At 35.9% G+C, this 22048-nt stretch overlaps 1 protein-coding gene across 1 annotated transcript; it reads right to left on the reverse strand.

Annotated features, from left to right (window-relative positions):
• Positions 1 to 207: 207 nt before the first annotated feature.
• Positions 208 to 795, reverse strand: LOC149947557 (dynein axonemal light chain 1-like). The gene has a single exon (XM_090170909.1). It carries the CDS (start codon positions 793 to 795, stop codon positions 208 to 210), a length of 588 nt encoding a protein of 195 aa, XP_090027035.1.
• Positions 796 to 22048: the final 21253 nt, after the last annotated feature.

A 22048-nucleotide genomic window follows, 5' to 3' on the forward strand; every position in this document is an offset into this window, starting at 1 on the left:
GTACAATATTTTATTGGCAATAGGAACGGGTCAAAACATTGCATAAGTTACGTTGCATTTTTAACCGGGTTAGATTGGCTAATTTCGAGTGTCTTTGAAACCCCAAGATTTAGTTTAAAACTTTGGTCTTTCGTATCTGTCTTTAATCCAAATAACAGTATTTTCGGGGCTTCGTAAATTCGAAGCGTCGTAGGTTTAGGAAATGAATCAACTGATAGATGACGTTCTTTCAATGTCTACGACCTTCTTGATAACTGGGCCGCCGTCCAACCTTTTCAAACTGGGCAGAGCTTCCGTGACTTTTTCTCTCCAGTCACCGGCCGCCGTGTGCTTCTCTTCGACGGGATTGCCCACAAAGTTCAAATCCTCCAGCAAGGTCAACTCGTTCAACTTTATGAACTCGGGCCATTCCCGGACCAAATTATTGGCCATGTACAAAACGCGCAGCTTGGTCAGAGCCCCGATGCCTTTCATCTTCTCGATTGCGTTGTAAGAGATCCACAGTTCTTCCAGGGTGTCGCCGAGTGCCTCGATGCCGTACAGGGACTTGATCCAGTTTCTACTCAGGGACAGGCATCTCAAACTACGCAAGCCGTTGAGATTGGTCAGTTTTTCGATGAAATTAGTGGACAGGGAAAGTTTTTCGCAGTTGACTAGAAGAGAAACCGAAGGATCCAATTGGCTAATGGGAGGACTGTTACCGTTCAATTTGACTTCCTTGGCGTCCACTGTCTTGATGCCTTTCCGGGACTCCCACTTCTTCAAGGCTTCTTTGAAGGTAACGCTTTTTGACATTGTCACGGGCTGAAATGTCGTTAAAACGTTTCGTACATTTAGCGAACGGACTACTTGGCGTTGTTAATACGCTGGCTCTCGAAAAGAACGGCTATTACGGGAATTGTATTGACGCGTGTTAGGCTGACTGGTTGCCTAGGTTACCGAATGTTAAACAAAAACTCAGGCCGTTTTATCCGGCTTGATGAAAATATATGACCTCTTAATCTAGCCCTATATACGCGTATACCTGGCTGTTTCGGGTCAGTCTGGGGTATTTCTTCCGCTAATATCGCTATCGCAATGCAGATTTCGATTAGAGAGTACTACTCGATGGTAAAATTCTAAATTGTATTACTTGCCATTGTTCTTAAAAATGGACGATAGATATCACTAGGGCCGAGACAACCTTAACGTACGAGGATAATATTCTGTCCCAACCTCAGAAACCGCTCGCTCTGTTGAAAGCAATCTCACAATTGTCAGTCTCTAAAGAACATTTTTGGGGTTTTCTAAAATATTTCTCGATAATCATATCTTTCTCTATTTCTTAGCGTGGTAAAGGGCTCATATACGCAGGCCCCTCTCTACCATTGGGCTACGTAGGGCTAAGCCCTAGGGCGCGGCGTCTTCCCGGAGGGGCGCCGTCTGGCCCTTAATTGTTAAACACATACTATAAAAAAATATATAAAAGGGCGCCTATTATAATTATCCCAGGGGCGCCTGAAAGCTAAAGACGGCCCTGCATATACGGTTCGATTTTAGCCAGACGATTAGGAACGTTTTGTATTAAAGCCAGCCGCCGCCAATATTTTCTTCGCCTATCTGAAGACGTTAGGTGCCCTTGCACCTGGAAATATTATAAATAAATACGTGAAAAACTTGTAAATAACTGGAAAATCTGTTTCAATATTTTGTATGAACTCTGGAATATCGTGAATTCGATTTCGTCCATACTTCAGTAAAACATTTGATCACTTGTACCAATACGAATTTAATAACGTAAAGGTAACAGAAGTACGCGGCTCTTCAGTACTTTTTATCTAGTTACATTTGTGCGAGACAAATTTAAAACACGCGCTAAAATTAATTTTATTGCTAATTTTGAATAAACTACCTCAACACGGATTTGTTACCTAGTAGGAAGACGGTCCAATTTTTACCGTCGCCTTTGACTTATCGGTAGAGAAAATGTTCAGACTCATAATAAACTAAATTAAAACTCGACAAAATCCGCCAATCCACAAAATCCAAAAGAAAAATCGACAAATCCTTTGAAAATCCACAAATCCATAAGAACTATGAGAAAAATTGACCCATTTTTAAGAAAATCCACAAATCCATAAGAACTATGAGAAAAATTGACCAATTTTTAAGAAAATCCACAAATCCATAAGAACTATGAGAAAAATTGACCCATTTTTAAGAAAATCCACAAATCCATAAGAACTATGAGAAAAATTGACAAATTTTTAAGAAAATGCACAAATCCATAAACTCTTAGAGAAAATTGGCAAATCCTTGAGAAAATACAAACAACAATAATGTAGTCAGATTTTTCCAAAACTCAGGGATAAATAGCGCCTTAAATGGTTTTTGAATGTCCAACCACTCGGGGAAAGCAAACTATATATTTAAACAATTTTACAACATATTATTAGTTTCTACTGAATTCTATATTTTCAAGGTTTTCGCACATTTACAAGCACGTTTTATCGGGTTTTTATAAATATCGTTAGTAAGTTTTAAATGATATTAGAATAAAGCCTATAAAAGCCATTACTTATTGGCTACGAGCGTAGTTGGTTTTTCTTGGCTCTTAATTGCAATGAAATATCAATTTTATAAACGCGTCATTCCATGTGAAATCGAGAGGTTGGGAGGCACTACCTCACCGATTTTTACATGAATTTTCTGTGTTAATGTAGGCTTTTTCTAAGAGTGTATATATATATATATATATATATATATATATATATATATATATATATATATATATATATTTCGATAGAAGTAGAACTATTGGTTTCTTTGAAGTGTAGTAGTGGAAGTAGTAGTAGTAACCGTAGTCATACTATGCAACCCCTTTCATAAATTTTAATCAGGGCTTCGTATCAACATCATTCGTTTATCAAAATGCGTATAAGGCTACTTGCTACCTGCAGAGCCACGATTCGTCAGCTTAAACTATAAATATAGTGTAACTAACCCTATGCATTAAAATACTGAATAAAGTAAAATCAAACCACTTTTGCATAGTAAAAATTAATTAAGCGAAACTAGTCGTGACCAGCATTTTAAATAAAATGTTCTTTTAATTTTTACTATGCAAAAGTGGTTTGATTTTACTTTATTCAGAGCTTAAACTATTTAATAACGATTTGGCAGGGCTTTTAATTTTACCCTTCCTTCAGATTTTACGCACGTTTTACGCACTCTGCATAAGTGACTCCGCAAAAAAAAATAGTTAACATAAATTAGTTTTCCCCCCGATGATGGTTTTGGGTACGTATAGATCCCCTGCGGTTGTATAACTGTAAACAGTGGTGGTGAAATAATTAAGCCTTTTAATAAAAATGGCGGCACCTCTTTCCCGGTTCGGAGGCGCTGGCTGGCCAGTTAGTTGCGGTGCTGCTTATTTCCAAGATAAGGTAACTCAAAAAATCCGGTTTGAGTAAAAAATAATGTCAATTAACGCGTTCACGTTTCGCTACCCTATTTCTAAGGTAACTTGATTTCTCAGCGACCCATGAGTTGACAAATATGAACGATACATCCAATAATGGGTGATACAATTTGGTTTCAATCGCGATACACGGGGGGGGGGGCTTAATTTTTGTTAAATTGATTTCTTGGAAACCGCTGAGACCACACATGTAAATGATATGTCTATTCATGAAGTATACATTTTTATCTCGATAGCGATTGAGGAAAGAAGAGTCGATAGCGATGCCCATTAGGGTCCTTGGGGGCCCATAAATTTGGCTGATGTGTAACTAATATTCCAACTAGTTAAAATATAATATTTATTTATTATAAGGTTGCAACATTTACACTGTCGAAGTGGTTTTTTTCATTTGACATCTTTTAATCAAATAATTATCGTGAATATCTCCAATTCCTCAAAACAAATAATAAGGAACTTTTCGCGGCTGTTTTTAAACGCAAACTTAATATTATCCCTATTGTAGCGCAGTGGCACCATCTCTCTGCGAAGAAATCATTATAAAATCCAGGGATTTTAAATATTAAGTCAAAACAAATTAAATATAAATAAAATTGATCTAATAACATTAAAATTTTTTTATCTGATATATTTTGTTTTAAAATATATTAAATATACTTAATTAAAGAATTCAGCTAGATGTCCGTAGATGCTGCGGAGATCATTCTCTCATTTTAGGGTCAAATCTTTCAAAATCCTGTACAGTGTCTACATTCGCCCTCACTTAGACTACCTGACTACTATTCCAGCATTTGGTCCCCCACCTGGTCAAAGACATTGAGAAGCTGGAGAGGGTGCGAAGAAAGGCCACGAAGCTAGTTTCAGGGTTCAGAACCTTACCATATGTTGAAAGGTTAAAAAGGTTGGGTCTTCCTAGGATTAATTAACCTGACTGGGTCTTCTGTCCCTTAAGGACAGACGTCTTCGCGCTGACTTAGTTGACACCTTCCAAATCATTTATGGCCTGTATGATGTTACTGCAGTTGACTTCTTCGACATCAAGTGGGAGGGCCGAAAGGCTCCCACAATCCGTAAAAAGTGGTGCAACGGGGTAGCTAGGCGGGTTTTCTTCACTCAACGGGCTGTTAAATTTTGGAATGATCTCCCGGCTGCCGTTAAGACCAAATCCTCCGCATCGGCATTCAAGTGCCGATTAGATACATATAAAAACTGGGGCTGACCTGTTGTTCATTTCAGCATTACTTACTATTAGCGGTGTTTGTAAGCGAGGGCTATAAGTCTCAAGAAGACTTGGCCCTCCACCAACTTTTTTGAACTCAATTTCCAATAAAAAAACTTTTGAAACTTTTGAAACTTTTTAAATTTTATTACTGTCGCTTCATATGTATCTTTTTTTGTGAAATTCTGTTTTTATTTTTATTTTCGTTAATGTAAATTTTATAGTTGCTTTTGTTTCGAGCGTTACAGTATCTTTTTTATCGCGTATCAGGGCCCAATAAGTGTACAGCTTTTTTTATCCTGAATTAAAACATTATTATTTTATTTCGGAAGATGAGTTTATTGTAGATTTTTTAATATATTAAAATTGTTAAAAACAAGGTGTATTATTTATGCGCCTTATCAACTGCTTAGGTTTAATTTAGCTTCGTGGTTTGTGTTGGTCGCGAATAAATAAAAATAAGAATAATAATAATAATAAAATAATATTAAAAAAAATAATTATAATATTAAAAATAATAAAAATAATAATAAAAATAATAATAATAAAAATAATAATAATAATAATAATAAAAATAATAATAATAATTGATAGTAAGATACTAATACGTTATTTTATGTTTTAATAATGAGCCAAAATCCTCAATATCACCATAAAAGGTCGAACATAGACGATGACTCTAGATCTACCGACTCACCTGGTAATCCTGGTACACCACGAAATATAAACATAATGTCGGAAGACTTAACCATATTATCTGCCACTCAAGCAGCTGCTGTGGGCCTAGCTCACCCACAAAATCCCCGTGTAGTGGCACTGCTTTAGGTGTTGCAGCATTACGACAAGCTCAACAATCAAAATACGCGCAGCTTCTCGCGGTAATTGAAGAGTTGGGCAAAGATATTCGACCAACTTATTCAGGCAGTAAAAGCTCTGCTGAAAGACTTAAAAGAGGGATTGTTCATGCCCGCATTTTAGTTAGGGAATGCTTAATGGAGACAGAAAGAAATGCGCGCAGCTAATTAATTATTTTAACGTCTTTATCGTACCCTATGTTTAATGTATAATAATAATAATAATAATAATAACTAGTATGCCTATAAAGGGATACACGTCGTATTTTCGCTCTGCGTTTTCTTGCACTTTTGCCTTGTTTTTTCTCTGTGTACGGTACCGGATTTTATATCTTTCGAAAGATGAAACTTCCGTGCTTTCGGAGGGTGCATTTTGCATCGTGTTTCATTGTATTTTGAGCAAGTATCATCAACTTTAAAGTTGATAGTTTTTCCGTTTTTCCTTTATTTTAGGCCCGACGGCTTTTGAAAAGTCGATTTATTTTTATGTCGCGAGCGGGCGGGCGCGCGGAATTGTTTTTTCAATTCTCGCGCTAGCGTCGTTTTTTCCTCAAAGTCGGCGTCTCAAGTTTTTAAAAGTGTTACTAGATACGCGACGGCGTATATCTCTACTCTGAACTGTAGTAAAAATCTTTTGAAATTAACTAAGTTAGCGCTGTTTTTCTGTGCTTTCTTCACCATGGCTACATACTTAGATGCTCTCAACTCAACAAGGGTTTATCCTAAAATGCTTAATACTCAACAACAATATCAAGATGAGTATTCCAAATTTTTCAGCAACATGAATACCAGAAATATTAACTACAATCACCCCCGATTTTACTCAAACTCTAACCAAACCGCTTCAAATACCAAGATCTCGCTAAGATCTGAAAACCCTCGATTAACAAACAAGCCAATCAACCCACAACCATCAATTCCTCAACCTCAACCAACGTCAAGACGACAAGCTGTCGTCTTTGAAGGTATTCCCCAAATTGGCAGTCTAGACTACAAGAGTGCCATTGATACAGCCCTCGGACAACCACACGCTGCCGTTTTCGTTCAAAAAAAGTCCCACAATAAAATCTGGGCATACCTATCAAACGAAACTTTAGTCAGCGAATTAGTAGCTACTGGTTTTGACATTAGGGGAATCCACACCTCCTGCCGCAGGCTCATCCGTACTTCAACCAAACTAACAATAACCGGCCTATGCCCAGAAGTACCACATGGATTTATAAAACCGATGATAGAACGGCATGGGAAGTTAACAGCGGAAATTCTATTTGTACCAATTGTCTCCAGTTCAACTGGTGATTATTGCTTTACAGGAAAACGACAAACATTCATTATACCAGACCAAGACAAATTACCACCAGAAAACATCGCCTTTGAATACGACAACATTCCCTACACTATGTTCCTACTCCTAGGAGAAGATAAATGTGAGAACTGCAAAAAAAGAGGTCACACTGCTGATCGCTGCCATAATCAACAGTCAACTAACAACATCGAAAAGGACACAAACAATCCACCAAATGACCTCATCTCTACACGTACTCATCAGAATGAACAAACTGAAACTCCAATTAACCAAAACACAACTGAACCAAAAACCTTATCTTGCAACGATGACTGGAAAGTGGTCTCCCCTAAAAAATCCCTCAAAACCTCAACTAGAAACAAATCCTCACCAAACCATGATTCCAACTTCTACGCAGTCCTGTCCCGTGACGACGAGGAACAGAACTACATCCCCAATCAAACAACTCAATTAGAAAATTCTAAGGAAAAACAAACAAACCTACTAACCAAACCGAACTATAGTAAACAGCTCCATTCACCTAGAACCTCATACAACAAACAAAGAACCTTCTCTAAATACAACTAACGAACAGAATCAAACAACTCAATTAGAAAAATTTCAGGAAGAACAAACAAACCTACTACCTGAAAATTCTGTAAACCTATATGACCAAACTGTACTAGTAAACAGCTCCATTCACCTCGAACCTCCCAAACCAAACAAAGAACTTTCTCCAAATACGACTAACGAACATAATCAAACAACTCCTAAAACCGCAGATAATCTCACAGCTACTTCAAATGAAATGACCCAAAATCTCGAACAATCACACTCCGGACATCAACCAACCAACACCTCAATTACAAAAACTTCAACAACAACTGAAATACAACAGAACCCGTTTAAGTCACCAGACAATAACAACGGAATACCCTCAAATCATGACTCTATAAGAAATTCCATTCCCAAACGAAAAGCCTTGGACGACGATGTTTTCGACGAATTCCTTTCCAAAGTGAAAGGGCGCAAGAAGAACCATCGAGACTTTGCCCTTACGTATACTAAAAACATCCCTGAACTGATTAATCAAATAGAAGAACGAAAGAAAAATTATTTTTTCCCTTATGAATCAAGAAGACTGGACAACCTAATCGGTAACATCAAACAGAAATACTAAGTACAATTTTTCACTATTACCCTTTTTCCACACCTTTAACAATTTGATGAACTTTACTATAAGCACCCACAATGTTCGGGGTCTTCGTACCCCTTTAGAATTCTTAAAGGAAATTAACTTTTTAAAATTAAATAAGATTAATATTGCTCTCTGTCAAGAAACGTACATTACCAATAATTGAAATCACCTAAAAAATCTAAACCACCCCTACTCTACCCATTACTCGTGTAACACTAACCACCAAGCTGGTGTCTCTGTCTTTGTTAAGAACCACGAAGCATACACGATCCATGAAGCCATAGAACTAATACCAGGATACATTCAAAAAATTTCAATATCATTTTCTAACTCGAATTTTCTACTCACATTGGATAATTTATACGTCAGCCAATCCGACTCCCACGCTATTAACGCCCTGCGAGTAATCCAATCCGATATCCTATCAAATAATATCAAGGACTTTGCTGTACTCGGGGACTTTAACTGCGTCCTAGACATGACTAGGGACCGTTTTCACACTAAAGAACACCGGCCCCATCTTGTTCGAGAGTTGTCTAGTCTTATAAACATGATTAACCTACTTGACGCCTCTTTAATATCTAATAACCTGAGAATGACTTGGTCAAACGTTTCGAACATTTCGCCACAGGCCCGTCTTGACCGTATTTACGTGTCCCCATCCCTTGTACCTTACGTACACGGGGTCAAGACACTGGACGGTGGTTCGCAGTCCGATCATAAGCCCGTAATAATCGAACTTAAATTTACTTTTACCTCTCAAACCGTTAAAAATATATCAGATATATGGGTTTTTAATAATTCCCTACTGAACAACCACCTTTTTAAGATTTTATTTAATCAATTCCTGATTTCGGAAATAAAATCTTTTCCTGGCTTACCCCGTGAAAGCATTAAATGGTGGGATGTTTTCAAATCAAAAATTAAAACGCTTATAAAAGAGTTTTCATATAAATCAAGTAAACTAGAAAATCACGAAATTTTGAATCTTCAGAGAGAAATTTTGGACCAAAACAAATCCGCCGAAGATCGCGCTACTTCAGAAACGAAGCTAAAACTACTCGAAACTAAAAAATCTGAAGCGGCCCTTCTACGCAGCAAATTAAACCATCAGGCCCTGTCAAATACCCCGTCTGCTTATTTATTTAACCTTGAATACTCTAAAAAGAGTGTTAACGTAATTAAATCCATCAGGATGTCGGACGGTAATCTAACGTCTGATCAATTTGAAATTCTCTCGGAAGCTTCAAAATTTTACACTAACCTCTTTCAAAAATCTCAAATTGATCGCGATAAAATTTTGGAATATACACGAATTCTACCAAAACTTGATACCATTAGCAAAGCCGCTTGTAATAGCGACTTAACTATAGAAGAAATTGACAAAGTACTTAGCACCCTAGAAAATAATAAATCGCCAGGCTCAGACGGTATTACAAATGAGCTTTTAAAATTTATGTGGCCAAAAATTCGTATCATCTTCTACACAATTTACAAAGCTTCTATCCAATACGATACTTTACCCGACAGTTTTACAACATCAATAATAACTTTAAATTATAAGAAAGGTGATCCCCATGATTTACAAAATTTCAGACCAATATATTTACAAAACAATGATTCTAAACTGCTTTCCAAATGCTTCTCGTTAAAATTAGGCCCAAACTTGCAAAATATTATCCATGAAAACCAAACTTACTCGCTACCAAATAGAACTATACATAGCAACATCAACACTTTAAGGGACGTACTAGATTACATATCCGACAACCCTGATGTAGAACTAGCCATTGTATCTCTCGATCAGGCGAAAGCCTTCGATAGAGTGGATCACGAATACCTACTAAGCATTCTCTCGCACATAGGAGTTTCCGGTCATCTATTTAAATATATTCAATTGAGTTACAATAACGCCGCAGCGCGTCTCAAAATTAACGGTACTCTCACCTCCAAATTCGCTGTTAAATCCGGCATCAGACAGGGTGACCCATTATCAAGTCTCTTGTTCAATTTATCGATTGAACCATTCCTACGAAACTGCAGCAAATCCCTCGCGAACCTAAGCTTTAAGCCACCTTTACTTTCTAAAGAACTAGTATACCTATGCTTTGCTGATGACCTTAACTTACTGATAACATCAAACGAAGGCTTTTTTGCGCTAAATAAAGAGATCTCACGTTACTGAGCGGTAAGCAACGCTCTATTTAACATGGAGAAAAGCAATGGCCTTTGGCTAGGTGCGTGGTCAAATAGAACAGACTCACCCCTCTCTCTTTCTTGGTCCAGTGAAAAAATTAAAATTCTAGGAATAGAATGCTCAACCATCGAAAATTGGCAAAATAAATTACTAGATAACTTTCTTGAAAAATTACAAACAAATTTATTATCAAAAACCTCTTTCGTGGAAAATCTGTCCTATAAAAGCAGAGCCTTATTATGTAACAATGAACTATCCAAATTATGGTATCTCTTACCCTGTATTAACCTTCCGGAATCTACAATTAAAAATATTAATTCCACGTGTAGTCGTTTCGTCTGGAACAACAAAAAACACTGGTTACCTCTAAATATCATTACTGGACCTAGCAAAGATGGTGGTATTGGCCTAACCGATCCACTTATCCAATCTAAAAAATTCCACATCCAAACAATAAAACGAATCCTCAATAAACAAAACCTATAGGTTTTGTTTATTGAGCAGAAACATAATTCTTTATTTACAATGTCAAAAAGGGTAACCAATACTCTTACGGAGTAGAAGCCCTAGTGTATAAACTTAATTACTCAATGAAAAACACTCAGAAATTTTATTGGTCGATCATGGATACGTGGAATAATTCTGGCCCGGACATATCCCTCCCAACCGATTTTAACGAAATTTTAAACGAACCTCTACACTGTAATCCCTTTTTAGACGTCCACCTGGAGCCAACGTGGCTTCACAACAAAATTAACTTTATAAAAGACTTAATCAACGTCTCCGAAAAACGTTTCAAAACGTTCGAAGAGATCTTCCTAAAAACTACACCAAGGGCTAGACACGCCAACAATCAACTTGACCATATTATTACACAAATATCCATATTAGACCGTAATTTTAAAACACTAATTAAACGCAAACCATTAAACCCATCACCAATAAACCTAGAAAAACGCCTTATATACACCAAAAATAATAATACGAAACCTATACATTTCATAACAATATCAAAAAAACAAATCTCTAAAATCTACTCAAACCCAACAAACCGAAGAGACCATATCTTGCCAATTTTCGATATAGAAGACGATACTATCCAATGGAACTATTCCTGGTCTAGCTCATACAATGCCCAAGAAAATAACCTAATATACCGATTTTTCTTTGGAAAAATTTTAACCCCTCAAGCCGCGAGTCACTTTATTCCAAACTTATCTGATTCATGTCCACTCTGTCGAACTGAAAAAGCTACAATAAAACATCTTTACTTTACTTAATATAAACTTAGAATTTCTAGACTATGTTAAAAAATTTATTAAATCTTTTGACGGCAACTTTGGGATAAACCCAAAAATTTACTGGCTTCTCAGCAAAATCAGAGAACCCAGCACTTCCGCTAAATTTTTAATACTAACCTTAGCTAAATTAACTATTTATTCACTATCTCTCTGCAATAATCAACTTATCAACCCGCTTTCATCTTTAAAAAATCGCTTCAAAGAAAAATTAAATAATCATATCAGTATTGAAAAACAAAAGAGAAATCTCAATTTCAGAAACTTTTATAATGAACTCGAAGATGTTATAAACATCGATCCGGGTTAGAAAAAAATATAACTATGTGCTACAAGTAACTAAAGTGTAAAAAAAAAAAAAAGTTAAAATGTGTTAAATTGTAAACTTAAATAATCTAAGACTTTAATCTTAGAATGTGTAAAAGTGTGAACTTAAGATGTGTTAAGATTCAAACAAAAACTATGAAAATTGAACTGTAAAAATATGCACCTCGAACTCTATATAAATGTATAGCATCAAACTGAAATAAAAGACGTAATAACAAAAAATAATAATAATATATAATCGGCGTCTTGCTCTCGTCGAGTGTAGACGTCCGTTTTTCGCTCCGCGTTTCTATATAGTTTTCATCGGATAAGGCTTAGAGAGTGTAGTTTTCCGCCTTTCAGAGTTTTCGAAGCTGTATTAAGTTTGATGGCGTATCAAGCTGACCAGGAGATTCGCCAATCGAAAGATCCGCCTGATAGACCAGGCAACCAGCGACCGTGTCCTCCAGAGACGACAAGGGAACACGCGGTCATTTTTGACTCACAACCAGAAATTTCTTCCATCCAATACATCGTTGCTATAAACACCGTCATCGGTAAGTCCAATACCATTCATTGCGGACGTGTATCCAGAGGCAGAGTTTTAGCTTACGTAAGGACGCCGGAAATGGCCGAGGAGTTGGCCATAAATGGCATCGAGGTTAACAATGTCCTAATTAACGTGGAAAGGCTTACGAGAAGTGCCGAAAAAATAATTTTGTCGAATGTTATGCCCGAAGTACCAGCCGATTATCTTAAAACATTATTAAGCAGATTTGGAAAGGTGACATCCGAAATCACAAAAATTTACATAAATCCCGACCCAGAGTATGCAGAAATAGTAGGAAACACAGCTGATAACGAACAACAAATAGCGGCAAATGAGAATGAAGCAATAGAGTCAGATAAGGAAATTTTTTATAGCCCTGTTGGTAGGTCATCACAAACATCAAAAGCCAATAAAACAAGCTGGGCAGATATCATGTCATCTCCAAGCCTTAACTCCCAAGAAATAGTTTTTTCCCAACGTAACCAGGTAGATCTAATTTCACCCACAAAAAACAAAAGGTCCCTTGACAAAACAGCAGCAACTTCTAGTATTGATGAAAATGTTGCGAAAAGGAAGAGGACACTATCTTTAGATCTTGCAGAAAAAACAAAACAACTGTAACTATTAACCAAAAACAATTATCACCCAAAAAAATGAAAACCTTTCTAGAGGACGCCAGAGCAGGAAAACAACCAAAAACTTGCGCTTTAAAATATACAAGTAATCTAATCGAGCTAGCAAAACAAATAGAGGAAGAAATACTGTCCAAAGAAAAAGACCAAGCAGAAAAAATTAGACTGGTAACGCTCATAAAAAATCTTCGTAAACCCGAATCTTAATAAAAAAAAACAAAAAAAACCAAACAAACGCAAACTTTTATACTACTAATGAGAATAATGTTTTGAACCCACAACACTAGAGGATTAACAACCCCTATTGAATTTCTTAAATAAATGAATAACATGGAGCAGAAGAAAGTAACCTTTGCTTGTTGGCAAGAGACCTTCATTAATAAACATCCGTCCAATATCAGAATCTCAATCCCGTACATAACCTCCCTTACTGGTTGTACCAACCATAGGGGTGGGGTTGGCTTCGTTTACAATAAGAATTTTTATTTTAATAATGATATTAGTGTAAAAGTGTGTAACATCACAATTGGTTTTTGTCAAAGGATTTTATTACATTTTAGAATTTTAAACCTACAAATTGCTATTTACAATTGTTACGTCTCGCAAGTTAATTTGGAGGCAATTAAACTAATAGAAGATATAAGTAAAGACATTTCGAATATTAACCCCGACAACATTATGTTAATGGGGAATTTCAACTGCACGCTATCACCAGTTCTTGATCGCATAAATACGTTTGAAACCAGAAAAAATGTCTGCCAACGTCTGCAAACTCTAATAAATGCTCACAACTTGAAGGACGTGTACCGAACAAGAAATCCAAATGGTAACATGATGACTTGGGCGAACAGTGGTGACCCAAACAAACAAGCTCGGCTAGACCGTTTTTACATTTCACCAGGACTTTATCCTTTCGTCAAAAATATTCAAACTAGACTCGGTGGCGCTAGATCTGACCATTTGGGTGTGTATATGGAAATAGATTTACCAGCAGTAAATGAGAGTAGAAGTACGTCGGAAAATTGGTGCTTTAATAATGCACTATTAAGAGATGAACACTTTATTAAAATAATTAAATATAATTGGAGTTACTGGATAAAAACTTTCCCCGATAGGGGAGCTGATAAACTAAAATGGTGGGAGTCGATAAAATATAAGATAAAATCACTAACAAAAGAATATACGTACAAATCGACAACTAAAAAGAATGACGAAATTGGCGACCTGTTAAAAAAACTCGAAAATGAAGATCTATCTGGTTTCGATAAGATCGTACTTACGAAAAGACTCGAAGTTCTGCAAAACGAGAAAGCTGAGCTGCTGAGGCCATGATGGTCCGAGCGAACATTAATTTTTCTGTAGCTGCACAGTATTCTTGTTTCCAGTTAGCGGAAATTGAAAAATCCAAAGGAATAAATCGGTTGATGTCTGTGAAAAAAGTAATGGACTAGAAACTACCTCTGAACCCGAATTGTACCTGGAAATAAAAAAATACTATGCTCACCTTTATGATGTCCAATTTCCCTGCTCAATGTGGACCAGTGGCGTCGCTAGGCTGTTTTAGGTAGCGCTTGAGCCACCTGAAAAGTTTCTGAAGCGCCTCCTAAAATTCCCGAACTTGATTTCATTGTTTTAATGAAACTCATAAAAGGGTTTCTATTACAATTTTGGAAATAAAAGGGTTTCTATTACAATTTCGGAAATAAAATGGTTTATTTTCTTAAAACGTTTCGTTATATACCTTTAATTTAGGTGGTTGGTTTCGGGAGAGTGAAGGGAGAAGAGGACAGAGAAGCTTCAACTTTTCCAACGTTATCTGAATTTGACCGAAGTTTTCTTGATAAAAATTATTTTTAAAAAAGTCATCGGTTTTCTGAGCCCTTGAGCAGGCGCTTAAGCACCCCCAAAACGGAAATTCTGGTGACGCCACTGATGTGGACTACAAAATAATAGCCAAAATAATTGCTAATAGAATACGCGCTGTTATTGAATATGTTGTCCACGAAGACCAGACGTCCGGAGTACCAAATAGAACTATCTGTTCGAACTTAAATATTATGCGAGATATTATTCATTATTATAGTCAGAATTCGAGTGATAAACTTTCCATCGTTGATTTAGACCAAACAAAAGCTTTTGACCGTGTCTCGCACGAGTACTTACTTTCTATTTTAAATCATATACACATTGGCGGCACTATCATTAATTTTATAAAAGTAATTTATCAAAGCGCCGAAGCACGCGTTGAATTGAATAAAAATCTAACGTCTAAATTTCCAATAAAGAAAGGAATCCGCCAGGGAGATCCCCTTTCGGCTTATTTATTTGTTTTATCTATTGAGCCGTTTCTATGTCACTTGCGAGATAAACTATATGCTCATGGTGTTTGTTTGCCGTTTATTCCCCGACCTTTGGTAGTTTGTACTTTCGCCGATAATTTAAATAACTTTATTTCTACTGATTCCGGTTTGACAATTTTAAAAATTGAATGTGCTAAATATTCTAATTTAAGCAATGCTAAAATTAATTTGAGTAAAAGCAGTGGGCTCTGGCTCGGTGGCTGGCGGAATCGCTTTGATTCACCGTTAGGCATCAAGTGGAGCAATTCTAGTATTAGTGCACTGGGCGTCGATTTCACTGTCGATGACTCATGGCAAGATACGTTTTTCAAGCAAAAAATTGTTCAATTGGATGAAAGCTACTAATTGCTAGTGACATTAAGCCCCGGCTATCCTATAAAGCTAGAACTCAGCTATGTAATATCGAACTTTCGAAATTTTATTACCAACTTCCAATTTTAAAACGCCCTACGGAATATTCAGATCCGGTAATGAAAAAATGTTTAAATTTTATCTGGGACTCTAATAAGCACTGGGTTTCTAGTGACGTAGTTGGCCAAACCGTCAATAGTGGCGGTCTGGGCCTTAAATCGTTAGATACACAATGGAGAGCCTTTACCCTGGAGAGGTTAAAAAAAATCTTGTCCAATGAGACGCATAGCGTCGAAGTTGCCTTTTTTGAGTTTTATATAATTAAAAGCAATGTGTACAATATGAGTTTCCGCGTGTTCTCTTTAAAAAAACATTGATTTTAAATTTGATTTTACCCCTCGTTTTTATCATGATTGTATATGTTTTTTAAAATCTATGAACTTAAGTTCGGAAAAACCCAATTGTTTTCAACAATTTTTAAACTTAACAATACAAAATAATCCATTTTTAGAAAATTTACAATTTAATTATAATTGGTTTAATTTTAGAATTATCTTTATAAAACAGTTAATGAATTGTAACACTAGACAATTTTTAAAACACTTTACAAATCCTGATTTACAAATGTCGGTCCCAACTGTGCGAGCCCTTAATCATGAATATGGCAATCTTGTCAAAGAAATTTTACTTATTTTTCCGCTAAACGAAATACACTTGTGGGAAGAAGGCGAGCCAGATGAGAAAAATTATGTAAAAAATTTAACAATTACAATTGGTGAAAAATCCAAATTAGTAACAGATGGTACAAAAAATGACTGGAGAAATGCTTTGAAAAAGGAAATGATAAATACGAGATCATTGGGAATCTTTAATATCAAGGAAGCTGATGTAGAAATTAACTTTAAATTTATATGGCGTACCCATTATACGGGGAGATAGTCGAATATTTTGTATCGCCTACTTAAAGCCAATGTTATCACTCCAGAGGTTGCTTTCCATGTTTTTAATTTATCCAATATGTGTCCTCTATGTAAGAAGACCAAAGGCACCCTAGAACATTTATTCTTTACTTGCGAAATTACTGAATGGCTTTTAAATCGGGTATCTGCAATGATTGCCCTTTTTATCCCAAATTTTATACTAAAAGACAATTTATTTTTATATTGGGTTAACGATAGTAGTGATTTTGAATATGGTAATTGTATAATACTAATTTTAAACATTTGTAAATTAATAATTTATTTTACTTACCAAAATGCAATGAATACCAATGAACCGAACGTCAAATTAAAAATGAAGTCGGCCTTCTCAATTAAGTTATTGAGATGTTGCACTCACCATTATGAATTAAAAAAAAGAAATGAAATAAATATGATAAATGCCCTCATGAACGCAAAAATCTGTAAAGTAGACGACTCCGGGAAAGTCGTTCTAACTGTTAATATTTAATTTTTTTATGTTGTTGGATGTTCTTTTTTTGCTTTTTGTTCCGTATTTTAAAATTTGTAACCAAAAAAAAATAATAATAATAATAATAATTATTATTATTTTATTTTTGTTTTTTGTTCCGTATTTGAAAATTTGTAACATATGAAAAGAAATGTTCAATAAATGCTTACCTGCTTGACAGATAAAAAAAAAATAATAATAATGAAATGAAATGAAATGAAATGTGAAAGTGGTTTAATGTGCATTAAAACAATACAGGGTTGTATCAGCAAGATAATAATAATAATAATAAATAATAAATAATAAATAATAAATAATAAATAATAATAATAAAAAATAATAATAATAAAAATAATAATAATAAATTGAGACAAATATTTGAAAAAAACTTTTTTCAAGAGTTTCAGTAAGTTAAGAATGTGTTTTTTATTTAATTTCTTACCTAATTAGAGGAATGATCTAAGTCATTGTTATTATTATTTTTATAAATTGCGATTAGTCGGGAATTCGATAACCGATTGTACCATTGGTTTACTTAGTTTAAACTTATATCAACAAAAAGGGACGGTACGCTCAATAGGGAGCAATGTTTGCTTAGAGCAACGCCTGACTCCAGCGCCGTAGTGATGTCAATGGGAAAATTGTCTACTCAAATAAAACTTCGTGATAAACCTTCTAGAGCTAAGAGCTGATCGCGTGACACAAAGTCACGAGTAAATATATTTCTAACCACTACCACAAGAGGACGCACGTTGCCATTTAGAAACGCCGGTTTATACATAGACCCAACTTACAGACGCCTGGCGGCATCTCACGGCGAGTTTATTTTGGGTTTAAAACTACTACGCGGGATGGCCTTGTGTATAATAGTAAGTGTAGGGCAAGGTTGAGTGTAGGGAGCTGTTGGCTCACGTGGCATGAAGGGTTTGCTACCACCCTCCTACGCATTGTAACCCGGCCACCTGATCTAAAGGCTTTAAAAGTTGCTTTCTGACTTAGGCCTAAGGTGGTGCCTTGGGTATTAGCCTAGCTGATTATTATTATTATTATTATTATTCTTAGTCTCTGGTTTATCATTAAGTGTGCCATTATCGAGTAGAGACAGTAGAGGAGTAGACGGTGTAGCCTTTACTAATGCATATTGGAATATCTCTCCAAATTTTCACCTTTCCTAAAGTTCCGTTTTTCTGTGAGACTTTCTTAATGGTTGAAATTTTTCGTCCTCGTTATAATTCGTCGTCTGCTCAAAGAACTTTAGTCAGTAGTTTTTATATGACCATAGAGTAGCGGCGGTAGTGCTGCCATCCCTTATTTTTTTAGACTTCCTTTCTTGAACTAACAATTGTAAGTTTGTCTCTGATCAAATATTTCGCCGTATGCTTCAGTGATTTGAGAATAGCATTTCTATATTAGCTGTGATGTTCAATCGTTGACCTCTGACAAGTTTTTCGTTATTTTACATTTAAACAAATCTAAGCGTCGAATTTCCAAATTAAACGTATTAGCATGAAGGGAGAGAATGATCAATACGCTCGGTTTCAAATTTCATAACTATATAGAGTAATGGCAGTGCTACGTCACACAACGTCACCCATGCTTTTTCCTATTCATAAAAAATTCGCGCCCACAATGGCGGCCATGGCCAAAGCTACGGAGTGCTACTACTCTATAACCTCAATTGATACATAACAATAAGAACCTAGGGAGACAGTAAGACCAGATTTCCCACCAAACTCGCTTGCTCCATGGGCCAAATAATGATGATTTCTCGCTCCGCTGATTAGGAATTAAAAAGAAAACGTTTCTTGATAGACACTGAATGAATCAATGTATATTAGACCCAAAACAATGTTTTTCCAGTAAAGTTTAAAAATACTTGTCTCATGTTTCATTTTAAAATTAATATTTGATGTTCCTTTATAGAGCTATGTCGACTTATTTAAGTGGGTAAACTACACACCCTGTTTTTTAAACAAATTGGAACCTCTTAAAAATGTTTAGTAGGGCATATATAGAACATATTTCCGATGAATTTCCGCTTATATTATTGACGAAAATGTTTTTTTGGACATTAGATTCCATACAACATATGCATCTGGGAATTTTAGCTTCTTTGCGGGACAACTGCCGAATGTTTTTATTTTCATAACGAAATTTAAATTGAATGCTGTGTTACTGATATAAAAATAAAATTAGACCCGGTGAAAGTGAACATTGAATAAAAAGTAATTTTTTTAAACTTTCCTCCGTACTAGGAAAGTAAGGAAACATTTTGTAGGTATTTTAGTTTATACAATTCAATTTTCTTTTTAACTTTCTCGAGATCGTGCATAGAATTTTTAATGAGGGGGATTTCGGGAAAATCCGTTATTTTTAACCTTATACGCAGTCCCCTCTCATTTTCTTGGACTTGGTATTCCGAAATAAGGCCCTTTCGCTCTTTATATCTGTTTCATAAAAAAAACACAAACACAGAATTAGTTCTATTATTTTAATTTCATTGTTAGCGTAAGTAACATAATACACATAAGGATGATATTTGCTATTGTTGTACCTAACCGGTTTTCGACATTGACAACTCCAATTTAAACTTGCATCCGCACTAACAAGTATGTAAATAATGTAACTTTTACACTAAGAAGTAGTATCGTCCTTGGTGGTAGTATATTTCGCCTGGGCTACGCTTAGTCACTAGGGGGCTCTGTAATGTACTAAACCTCGATTGGGCAATGACTCTAAAAATTAGTTCGGCTAGTATTTTATAATTCTCATACTTATGAGTTATGATATATATTATTAGGAATATCAATCGTTGGTCTGTAATGAAGGTGAAAAAACTTGAATACGCTGATAAAAGTATTACCCTACAAGGTATAAAAGTACCAAAAATACTACCCTGGCGGCAAGCACGTAGATATAGAAAGTCTAAGGGGGAGGGGACGGGTTCCAGATGAAATCGCGAGCGCGAAATTTTTCGTTAGCATATTTAAAGTACTGGCTAGACTCGGGACGAGTGACAATGACTTTTCCGCACGTGTATCAAACGAAGTTTTTTAATACATTTGCGATCCAATCAAATCTGCTCCCCGCGAAACAAAATAACGATAAAAGTCAGAAAACTTTATAATTCGACCCGTGGCGCCATCCGCTTTTAATGTGACTAATATGTGATTTTCCAAAAGATAGATGGCCACACGGGTAGAATGACAAAGATTTCTCGCCATTTTAGAGCAAACGGAACAAACGTATTTTTTGAAATTTGTTTCGCGAAATACTGACCGAAATTCGTAGTATTGAATGTACCTTCAGATTAATATTCCCAACTCAATGCTTCTACCTAATTACGGTTATTAGTACCACCATAGTTACACGAAGATGCCGCTGGACTCGTGCATAATATTTTTGTAAAGACTAGTATAATCTTTAGATTTTTTAATATTTTTGTTTTAAATTCTAAAGTTTTGGCTTTGCTGGAAATGTTCTGCTCTAGGCGCAGGTCGGCGGGGGGCCCCGCTCCTATCGATATATTTAATATATTTCACTGTGCTGCGTTGTGGATATTTCAATTAATTTTTACGTCTTACTGTTTATTTCTTAATGTTGCGCTCCTTTCGTAAGAAAGGAATCGAGTCCTTGGGGGGGGGGGGGGGGGGGGGTTAACCCCCTACCCCCCCTTATAAACGTCCTTGCCTGGCAGACACCCGGGACAAACAGTTCTGTGATTCGTCAGAATTTACGACCAACGTTTGGTACATTTAAATTTGGCACTGAAAAGAATTCTCGACTTAAAATATGGCATTTAGCTAAGGTCACTTTCCACCAGATTATTAAGAAAATAACATTTAAGGTGCAATATATTTATAGATTTAGAAGCCCTCTTGAGATGGCGTTCAAAATTTTAAAGGATGAAGCGTACTAAACATACGCTAGACAGTTGTGAACTTTCACCTTTCGGAGGCAAGTACACCTCCCAAAATCTCCCCGTATTAAAGCCTACTAGGGTTACTGGCACCCTTTAAAAAACGTAAATCGCACTTAGAAAATATTCATATTTTCGAAGGTTTACAAATTAGGCATTCTATAGCGCAGCCATTATGAAGAAACAGCAAAAGTCCATTTTTACAATTTATTTTGAGATAAGTTTCGAGTGCTAAGCATAATATCAGAAATACATGTATTTCTGATAATATCATCACTTTTTCCGTTATAATTCTCCCGTGTACTAATGGTCTCGAATTTGAAAGTATAATCTTCCGAGAAGTAGCCGACCTAAGAAAACAACGCCTGCCCAAGATAGGAAGTTGGATAGAGATTCCTTGATAAGCCGTGCGAAATCCTTAGTTGTCTATTAGGGCATTAAGATATTGCTGGAATTTAGCTCTGGTTGACAACTACTTCAATGGCTAGGAGGCGTTTTGTCCAGTTTCACTTTTGTTCGGACGAAAAGATACTATCTTTGCTGTTAAGTTGCAGCGTAAATATTAATTATATTATCGTATGATTCGTGTTTTGGGTAACAAGATGGAGAAACCAGCGAAACTATTCGAGGCTTACGACTAGAGATAAAAGGAGTGTGCAGTTTTCTGTCCACGTATTGCGTCGCATATGAGATGGATAAGCTCGGATTCTTAGAGTATAGTAGTCCGCAATCTTACATACAGATTTTACGGGACTCTTATCGGTAGCGGTTATTTATGAATTGCAAAATGGTAGGAAGTAAAAACTAATTGGATAATTTTAAGGAACTTTTTCTAAATCATATTTAACGATGGTCTCTATTTTTAGGTTTATTTAACACGGGACAACTGCCACGTTCATATCTAAACCCCTTGGCCAATATAGGATACCTATTTGGAGAAGAGGGTTAAAAATAATTCCGAACATTTAAA

Source organism: Leiobunum rupestre, chromosome 4, assembly GCF_980474605.1.
Source record: "Leiobunum rupestre chromosome 4, qqLeiRupe1.1.hap1, whole genome shotgun sequence".
In the NCBI taxonomy this organism is placed as follows: domain Eukaryota; kingdom Metazoa; phylum Arthropoda; class Arachnida; order Opiliones; family Sclerosomatidae; genus Leiobunum; species Leiobunum rupestre.